General features: G+C 44.7%; 1 protein-coding gene across 1 annotated transcript; it reads left to right on the forward strand.

Annotated features, from left to right (window-relative positions):
- Positions 1–6,691: 6,691 nt before the first annotated feature.
- LOC120998352 (gastrula zinc finger protein XlCGF26.1-like) lies at positions 6,692–9,780 on the forward strand. Its single transcript, XM_040429017.1, has 2 exons — positions 6,692–6,748; positions 8,189–9,780. Exon 2 carries the CDS (start codon positions 8,221–8,223, stop codon positions 9,589–9,591), a length of 1,371 nt encoding a protein of 456 aa, XP_040284951.1. The 5' UTR covers positions 6,692–6,748; positions 8,189–8,220; the 3' UTR covers positions 9,592–9,780.
- Positions 9,781–10,475: the final 695 nt, after the last annotated feature.

A 10,475-nucleotide genomic window follows, 5' to 3' on the forward strand; every position in this document is an offset into this window, starting at 1 on the left:
GAATGCCATGTAATTTCACAATGTTATTAAAAACACTTGTGCGAGAGTTTTGGCATTAGGCAAAGCTGATAAAATGTATAAAATGTGCCATCTTACTGAAACGATCCACCACCACCAAAATCACTATCTTCCAAGGACTGGATGGACAAAGGAAGAAGAGATCCTGAAGGCCGAGTATGAGTCACCTTGGCACGTGCACAGGTCTCACAAGATGCCACATAGCCCTCCACACTTTTTACGTAACCCTGGCCACCAGAATCTCTGGGAAATAAGATCCACTGTGGATCTACTCCCAGGGTGTCCTGCAAGGACGGTGTCATGATGTTCCTTGAACACTTTGCGCCGAAGCCCAGAAGGAACAAATAACCTCCCTGGGGGACAGGAATCAGGTGCCTCACCTTGAGCATCCAACACCTCAGCCTCAAGTTCAGGATACAGAGCTGAGACCACCACCCCATCAGCCAAAATCGCAGGATCCTCCGAATCTCCCCCCGGGAAGCAACGCGACAAAGCATCCGCCTTGACGTTTTTGACCCCAGGGCGATAAGTGACCACAAAATTAAATCTGGTAAAAAACAATGACCATCTGGCCTTCCTTGGATTAAGACGCTTTGCCGATTGCAGGTAAGCCAGATTCTTATGATCAGTATTTACAGTAATGGGATGGATCGCTCCTTCCAACCAATGGCACCATTCTTCAAAAGCCAATTTAATGGCCAGCAACTCTCTATTCCCAACGTCCTAATTTCTTTCAGCAGGGCGCCATTTGCCAGGAGAGGGACCCTGCGACAAAACTGCTCAGACGCCCACTTCTGAACTGTCCACCCCCACAATGAAAGGTTAAGACACACAGTACATACAGTAGAATAATTCAGGATACATTTTTTGTGGTAATTGGTAAACCCCAAAAACCGCATCAGCACTTTCAGATTCTCAGGTCGATCCCAGTCCAATACCATACGGACCTTTTCGGGATCCATACGAAAACCTGAGGAAGAAAGCAGGTAACCCATGAACTGCAGCTCCTGGACCGCAAACACACATTTTTTCCAACTTAGCATATAACTTATTCTCCCGGAGGATCAATAATACTTGTCTTAAATGATCCTGATGAGTCTCCATATCGGGCGAGTAAAGTAGTATGCAGGGCCGTCTTTACCAAGGGGCAAAAGGGGCAGCTGACCCGGGCCCAGTTGTTCCTGGGGGACCCAAGGCAGCTGCCTCTTGAGCCCTGCTAGCCACTGCCCCGGGTGTCAGGCTGTCAGCTACACAGGGGGTGCTGCCATGCCATGCCTGCTGGCACTCCAGGCAGCGTACTGTGAGAGCTGTGATTCTCTAGGACCTTAGATGACATCATCACCATGTGACCAGTAACCTAGCAATATTACTGGTCACATGGCTATGAGGTCATCAAGGTCCTACCAGGAGTGTTGCTGTAGAAGTTTACCTTAACTGTGGAGCTTTTTTTGTGAAGATTACATCAGAAAAAGATGACAGGGGCTGTTATGCTAATATACTGTAAACTGCTGTATAGTGGGGTGCTGTATGGTGTGGGGGCCTGTATACTATGGGGGCCTGTATAGCGTGGGGGCCTGTATACGGTGGGTGCTGTATATTGTGGAGTGCTATACTGCTGTACTGTATAGTGTGGGGGGCTGTATACTGTGGGTGCTGTATATTGTGGAGTGCTATACTGCTGTACTGTATAGTGTGGGGGCTGTATACTGTATATTGTGTGTGCTGTATATTGTGGAGTGCTATACTGCTGTACTGTATACTGTTGGGGGCTGTATACTGTGGGGGGCTGTATACTGTGGGTGCTGTATATTGTGGAGTGCTATACTGCTGTACTGTATAGTGTGAAGGGCTGTATAGTGTGGGGTGCTGTATCGTGTATAGTTTTGGGTGCTGTATACGGTGAGGTGCTATACTGCTCTACTGTATACTGTGAGGTGTTGTATACTGTGGGCTGCTATACTGCTCTACTATATACTGTGGGGTACTGTATAGTGTGGGGTGCTACACTGCATACTGTGGGGTGCTGTATACTATAGGGTGCTATACTGTATACTGTGGGGTGCTGTATACTATAGGGTGCTATACTGCATACTGTGGGGTGCTGGGGTGCACTGTAACACTAGGGTGAGCCGAGCCCTGGTCTCCTTCCTGCAGAGCGGTGCCCACTTCCAGCCTGAGCCCAGCTGCCCAGAGCACTGATCCTGAGCCGCTGGAGTCTTCAGAACTGGAAGTATTTACAGTCATTCACTGGACTCTACCAGATGTGTGGATTTTTTGTGTGTGTGTTGTGGTGGAGGGCGTGATTGTCTGCTAAGGTGTGGGAAGTCAGGATCCAGGGGGCCCAAGTAAATTTTTACCCAGGGTCCAATCAATATTAAAGACGGCCCTGGTAGTATGGCATCGAGGTATATAGCAACAAACCTCCCCACCAAGTGATAAAAAAATGTCATTAATAAAGTGCTGAAAGACCGCCGGAGCATTCGTCAACCCAAAAGGCATTACCAAGTTCTCAAAGTGACCCTCAGGTGTATTAAATGCCATCTTCCATTCGTCCCCTTCCCTTATTCTTATCAGATTATAAGCCCCTTTTAAATCCAACTTGGAGAACACCTTGGCTCTGACAATCTGATTAAAAAAGTCTGGAATCAAGGGAAGGAGGTACGTATCACGGACAGTGATAAGATTGAGCTCATGAATGTCTATACATGGTCTAAGGGTCCCATCTTTTTTTTTAACGAAAAAGAAGCCTGCGGCCACCGGTGACTTAGAAGGTCTTATATGTCCTTTTTTCACACTCTCGGCAATATACTCTCGCATAGCTACTCTTTCGGGTTGAGAAAGATTATACAGCCGAGACTTTTGCAATTTAGCTCCGGGAATCAGGTTGACCGGACAATCATACTCTCGTGAGGGGGTAACACCTGATCTCCACCCTCAGAGAATACGTCAGCAAAATCAGAAAGAAAGGGGGGTAACATCTTAGTGGATACCACAGAAAGTGATGCATCAAGACTGCAAGTTGTCAATACAGAAATCACTCTTGTTTGTCAATCTATGGTAGGATTATGTCTGGTCAACCATGGTAAAGCCAGCACTAGGGGAGCAGGCAGACCCTTCAGAAAAAAACAAGAAATGGACTCAAAATGGGAATCAGCCATCCTCAAATGAATATCGTGCACCATATGAGTCAGACACTTTTGTGATAGAGGGGCGGAATCAATAGCAAACACAGATATCACCTTGCTTAATGCGCTAGTTTTAAAACCATGATTCTGAACGAACTGATAATCCACAAGGTTCACCCCTGCCCCACTGTCAATAAATACTTCCAAATCGATATTTTCTAAGTCTAGCACCACCATGGCAGACAGAAGAAATCGGGTACTACAGGCAAACAACAAAAATACCTTCTCTGGTTCTCCACCCACACTGCCAAGAGTAACAGAGCTAAATCCCTTAGTTACAACCCCTTTTTCACCCTGAGGTTTAATATAAGGACATACATTAACAAAATGTCCTTCTTTACCACAAAAGAAACAAAGTCTTCTAAGGACCTTGAGTTTCCTATTATCAGGGAAAGAAGAGATCTGTCCCAATTGCATAGTTTCATCACCTGACACAAACTCTGATGTCTCTGAACCCCTAGGGACAGAAGAGGCAGTCTCTTCATATGATAATGCATCCCGAGTGAGGGGAACCTTGCACCTCTCTCTCAGGCCTCTATCAATCAGAATGGCCAGGGACATAGCCGCCTCCAACGAATCAGGGTTTTCGTGGAATGCCATGTCGTCTTTTAGTCCCACAGACAACCCTTGACAGAGTTGACTGCGGAGTGCTGGATCATTCCACTCCGAATCAGTCTCCCATCTCCTAAACTCGGAGCAGTATGACTCTGCAGAACGTTATCCCTGGCTCAAGCTACGCAGCTTAGATTCGGCCAAAGAAACCCAATCTGGATCATAATAAATCAGGCCCAGGGCTCTGAAAAATTCATCCACCGATCGGAGGGATTGAGAGCCGATCGGTAGATAAAAAGCCCATACCTGAGCATCACCTTTTAGCAGAGACATAATAATCCCCATTCTTTGATTTTCGTTCCCCGAAGAGAACGGACGCAGACAAAAATACAGTTTGCAAGATTCTCTGAATCAAACAAAATTATCACTCCCTCCAGAAAACCTATCTGGGAGGGCAACTTTAGGTTCAAGGCTAACCTGGTTCCCACTGACCGAACCAGACGCCAGACAATTCTGAAACTGAGCAACAGATTCACGGAGGTCAGCTACCTCTAAAGATAATCCCTGCATGCGAACCACCAATGCATCAACAGTATCCATATCTGCACACAGCAAGGAAAATAATAACGGTGTTGGCAGTTGATAATGTCACAGGGTAATGTGGATAACGGGTACACCAGATAAACAGACAGCATAGGATAACAGTCTAGGGAGAGAAGGTTACCTCCTAGCAATTCCTGAGCGCAAACGAGCGCTAACCAGCAAACGAGCCGAACCTATGGAGAGGTGGGATCCTGCCCACAACAACAAACTGAAAGGAAACACCTAGAGGAAAGAAGGCTTCTCCACAACATAAAGGAGGAGTCTTTACTGTAAGAGAAGGGGGACTATGGAGCTCTCTGCCAGAGGAAGGGGGGATGGGGAATTCTCTAGAAGAGTCCAGAAGGGGCTGGAGGGGAAGAATATTCCAGCTTCTAGGGACTAGATTACTGGAGATGGTGCAGCACGCCAGACCTGCAGGGTATAGCGAAGCGAGGTCACGGTTATGGGCAATCGAGGGTTACTCACTGTATTGGAGAACCCTGGGCAGGCATGCGGCAGTGAAGGAGAGGTAGACACAGTTCCTCTGGGGCACACTCGGTATGTAGGGACCAGGCCTGATGGTGGATGAGGTGCCCTGGATGTTACAGGTATTTTGAGTGCCTGAAGCAAGGTCCCTTTTGGATTTGTGACGCCAGTGCCTGTAACGGTGGCACACCGATTTATAGTAGGAATAAGTGAGGTACACAGGTGGTATAGTGAACCAAACGTTGCTTTACTTAAACAGTCCAACTTTGTACATCAAGATGGCAATGCAGTCCCTTATATCACAAGTGCTTCACAAGCAGGCTTATTTCACAAGATGGCAGGTATTAATCATGCAAGATACTCAGAGGGTAAATCCACAACACACTCAGAATCAGGTTGTACCTTTCCTCGGAAATAGTGTACACTGTTCTTTTAGAACTCCTGTCTGGTTTCAATCCCAAGGCCGGATGCCTAAATGCTGGCTTAAATCCTTGGTAAATATATATATCTTCCTCCCGTATTAATCCTTGCTTTGCTTTACAGTTCCTCTGCCTATTAGTTTACTTATCTTGGCTGGAAATATCCTTACTTGGCTTGAATGTAACTGCAGGTTTCTCCCAGGAGGTCCTGTCCTTCTACTGGGGTGACTTCTGAGCTAACTGAGGCTCACTTGGACTTCAGGCAGGCTAGGGTTCTTCACTAGCCTCCTGGTCATAGCTAGCAGCCAGGGCTATCAAGCTGCATGTCAGGAGGAGGCCCTCAGCATATCTCTGGCTGGTGCCTGCTTACTTCTGTCTCCACAGACTCCTGACTATGAACTCCCTCCTCCCTGTCTGGGCCTGGATATTTATACTAGGGGCTCCCTATCTCCCTCTAGTGTCTGGGATGTCTAACTACACCCTAATAGGCCTGCTAAGCATTTACACAGGGGAACATTGCATATAAAAACACATTGAAAAATACTTTAAATGCATACTCAAATATAAGATCACTGTCCCTTGTGAGTAGGAGTAACACGTCACCCAATTGACCCTTGTGTAGTGCCCACGCCTATCTAGTGGGACACTACATGGGGCCATGATCCAGGGAGGGATTCTGAGTGGAGATCTGGAGTCAGTGTCTCTCTCAATCCACAGGATTACACCCTAGTGAAGAAGACATCGGGGAGGACTCCCATCATCCATGAGTCAGGAGGGTGGACCCCCATCACAGAGCAGATACATGAGCAGAAGATCCTAGAACTCACCCACAAGATGATGGAGCTGCTGACTGGAGAGGTGACACTGCTGGAAATACTGGGAGATTCTCCAGTAACATCACTGGAGGGTCTGGGTGATGACGGTGTTATTGTGTTGTCAGGTTCCTGTAAGGTGTCAGGATGTGGCGGTGTATTTCTCCATGGAGGAGTGGGAGTATATAGAAGGACAGGAGGAACTGTACGAGGACGCCATGATGGAGGAGTCCTGGCCTCTGACATCAGCAGGTAAGAGGAGACCTTCCTGATGATAGATCAGCCATGGATACTACTCCCATCATCTCAAATATAATATAGTCTGTGTGTTATCTCCTATAGGTTCTGACTCCAGGAGGAGAAATCCCCCCGAGAGATGTCCCCGTCCTCTGTGTTCCCAGGACTGTCCAGAGGAGAAGCTACCAGAAAACCATCAGGTAGATGGAGCTGAGCCCTATACACATCTATATAGGGGGGTCCTGCAGTCATAGAGGGGTCATAGATGGTGGGGGTCTCTTATGTGGATCTGTTAGATTTCCCACCTGTCTGCTGTATTGTCCTGAATTGTTACAGATGACAAATCAGGGGGAAGATGTGACTGATATTAAAGTGGAGGATGAAGAAGAGCGGATGATGGGCGATCCCCCGTGTAAGAGTGAGGTGGAGGAGGACATTCCAGTCCATGTGACCACAGGTATGGAATAATGAATGGAGGAAGGGAATTGGGAGGTTTCTTCAGGTGAGGCTCCACCTTAGAGCTGCAGTAAAGGAGCACTCCGGGCAGTGACCCCTGTATTTGCAGGATCGAAGGGAGTTGTGACTACACATAGATATCCTCTCCAGGATCTTCTCTCCATCCTTTCATCCTCGGAATAAATCAGCCATGTTTTTTTTGTTTTTATCATGGACTACTCCTTTAATGTCAGTACTTTTCCATAAGTTGGAAATACTCCATTATTTAAGAAGTCCAGGCTGGACACTTGGCTTAACATCAGGTTTTGGGGGCACCGGCTGTGATGAAAGCTGCAGTATAACCTATATAATCCTGCAGATACTCGGGGTTCCTGCAGTCACATCGCCCTGTACAGATTATTGTGTAAAAGATAAAAATCCTATAGAAATGTGGAGTCGTCGTCATCAAATGGCCCAGAGAATACCGCCATCCGGTCAGTTATACAGCGCCGTAAATGTCGGGGAACCAAAACCCAGAAACAATCGGGGAATTACTGATTTCTTCCGTCTGTTTCCCAGAGAAATACTTTCATAAAAATTATATGATTTGTTGGAACTTAAAAACACCTAAGTTTGATGCCCAATTGACCAGAATCTCAAAATTAAAACGGTTGTCCAGGATCAGGAAAATGTGTCTCCTGTCTTCCAATAACAGCAGCGCCCCTATCTAGATGTTCTGTGCGGGACGCCGGTCAGCTCCATTCAATTCAAGAAATCTCAGCAGTAGTTTCAGCCACAACCCATGGACAGGTGCGCTGCTGTTCCGGAATAAATCAGCCATGTTTTCTTTTCTTTTCCTGGACTTCTCCTTTAATGTCATTACTTTTCCCGAAATTGGAAATACTCCATTATTTAGAAAGTCATAGGCCGTCCTGAGATAAATACTCTACTGAGTTCTAGCCAGGTACAGCTGGCAGAGGTCTGAACTGATCCTTGTCTGTCTGGGACATATTAAAATACCATCTTACTGTAGGTTCTCCCGATGATAACATTCTAGCCTTTCTTCCGACCCTAAAGCAAGCTTTAAAGGGGTTGTATCACCCCAGACCTCCAGAGCAGCATGGAGGATGGAGCTCAATCGGCAGCATATCCACACCATGCAGACTACATAACTGAAAGGTCACCCCTTGGATGTTCCAGGGATTTTGCACCAAATATATATCAGATTTTTTCATCACACACGTACCTGTACTTTTCCCTGCTGATCCTCTTCTGGATTGGATACCTATCTCTGCTGATCCTCTTCTGGATTTGATACTTATCTGTCCTCATCCTCTTCTGGATTTGGCTGTATAAACGGTATAACCTGCTTGTGTGTTTCCAGCCTCCATATCAATGTTATACATTTATCTACTTCATGGATTGTGCAACAAATCACAAAATGTACTATTAATCCCTACAGGAAATCCCAGTAAGAACTCTGAGGGAAACGCCATGTTATCGCTAGACTATAAAGAAGATGAAGATACCATGCAGCGCTCTTCAGGAGAAAACCTCTTTACCTGTAATGTACCAGAACCTTACAGTGCAGCTCTGTCATATAATCCTACTAACCATGAGGAACCTTCTCCTGACCGATCACAGATTGTTACCACAAGTGCCAGGCAGAAAGGGGGTAAAAAGTTTCAGAGCGATAAATGTGGAAAACAGTTTCCAAAAATCTTAAATCTTATTGGACACACAAGAATTCACACTGGAGAGAAGCCGTATTCATGTTCAGTATGTGGTAAGTGTTATACAAATAAATCAGTTCTTGTACAACATGAGAGAATTCACACAGGACAGAAGCCGTATTCATGTTTAGATTGTGGGAAATGCTTTACACACAAAGTACAACTTGTTAGACATCATATAATTCACACAGGAGAGAAGCCGTATTCATGTTCAGAATGTGGGAAATGCTTTACAGATAAATCAGATCTTATTAGACATGAGAGAAGTCACACAGGAGAGAAGCGATATTCATGTTCAGAATGTGGGAAATGTTTTACAAATAGATCGGATCTTGTACAACATGAAAGAATTCATACAGGAGAGAAGCCATATTCGTGTTCAGAATGTGGGAAATTCTTTTCAAATAAATCATATCTTGTTAAACATCAGAGAATTCACACAGGGGAGAAGCCATTTTCATGTTTACAGTGTGAGAAATGCTTTACACACAAAGTACAACTTGTTAGACATCATATAATTCACACAGGAGAGAAGCCATATTCATGTTTAGAATGTGGGAAACGCTTTACAGATAAAGCAGATGTTATTAGACATGGGAGAAGTCACACAGGAGAGAAGGCTTATTCATGTTCACAATGTGAGAAATGTTTCATGCATAGATCAGATCTTGTACAACATGAGAGAATTCACACAGGAGAGAAGCCGTATTCCTGTTCAGAATGTGGGAAATGCTTTTCAAATAAATCATATCTTGTTAAACATCATAGAATTCACACAGGGGAGCAGCCATATTCATGTTCAGAATGTGGGAAATGCTTTACACACAAATCACAACTTGTTAGACATCACCCAGTTCACACAGGAGAAAAGCCGTATTCATGTTCAGAATGTGGGAAATGTTTTACAAATAAATCATATCTTATTAGACATGGGCAAAGTCACATAGGAGAGAAGGCTTATTCATGTTCAGAATGTGGGAAATGCTTTACAAGTAAATCAGGTCTTGTTATTCACTTGAGAATTCACACAGGAGAGAAGCCGTATTCATGTTCAGTATGTAGGAGAAATTTCACAACTAAATCACCTCTTGTAAAACATGAGAGAATTCACAAAAGAGAGAATACATTTTGATGTTTTAGAAGGAACACAGCAAAGAAACCATAATGCTGTTGAGAATGTAGGAAATGTTCTTTATTCAGAAGAGCCTTGAGGATGAATTGTCCCCATGATTCTTGCTTCTTCTTACTATATTCAGAGCTACACTGCAGAGGGACATAGTGTAAGGGGAAGGACTACCCATAGAGAGTTTTATGTAATTGTGTTGTAAGGGTACTTTGCATACATAATTACTTACTGAGTGGTTCTGGTTCATTTAATTCTGTCCCCTTTCATTTTAACTTCTATATGCTGTTTAATGGTATTCCTTGTAATGTAGTAAGTAAGGGATAGTTAGATAACATACCCAACCCCCTGCTGTGCTGAGAAGGCCACATTCTACCTCAGAGACCTATGCACTGTGCACTGGACATCCTTAGGAGGATCAACTAAAAGGTGTAAACTTTGCTGCACACAGACAGTTAATTGGAACTCCGCTGAACATCATCCAGGTAGGATGTTGTAGGTCTGTCTCTTGTATCACCATGGGGCGCCAGCCATGTGCTACGACAACGCGACTGGAGTCCCCCACATATTGTATGTGCAGGCCATGTGATTATCTATTCTGTATTTATTCTGTATGTGATTTGACTGTTTTACCTTATATTTATCCACATTTAGTAAAAATTGATATCACTTAGCCTGTTAAGCCTATTTATTCTCAAATTGTTGAATTTACGTTATAAAACAGTAAGGCTACTTTCACATTTGAGTTATTGTTTTCCGGTATTGAGATATGGCAGAGGATCTTAACGGGAAAAAAAACGATTTAGTTTACTCCTCATGTATTCTGAATGGAAAGAGATCTGTTCAGGGTGCATCAGGATGTCTTCTGTTCCTGCAGCTTTCCCTTTTGTGAC

Source organism: Bufo bufo, chromosome 4, assembly GCF_905171765.1.
Source record: "Bufo bufo chromosome 4, aBufBuf1.1, whole genome shotgun sequence".
Taxonomy (NCBI): Eukaryota; Metazoa; Chordata; class Amphibia; order Anura; family Bufonidae; genus Bufo; species Bufo bufo.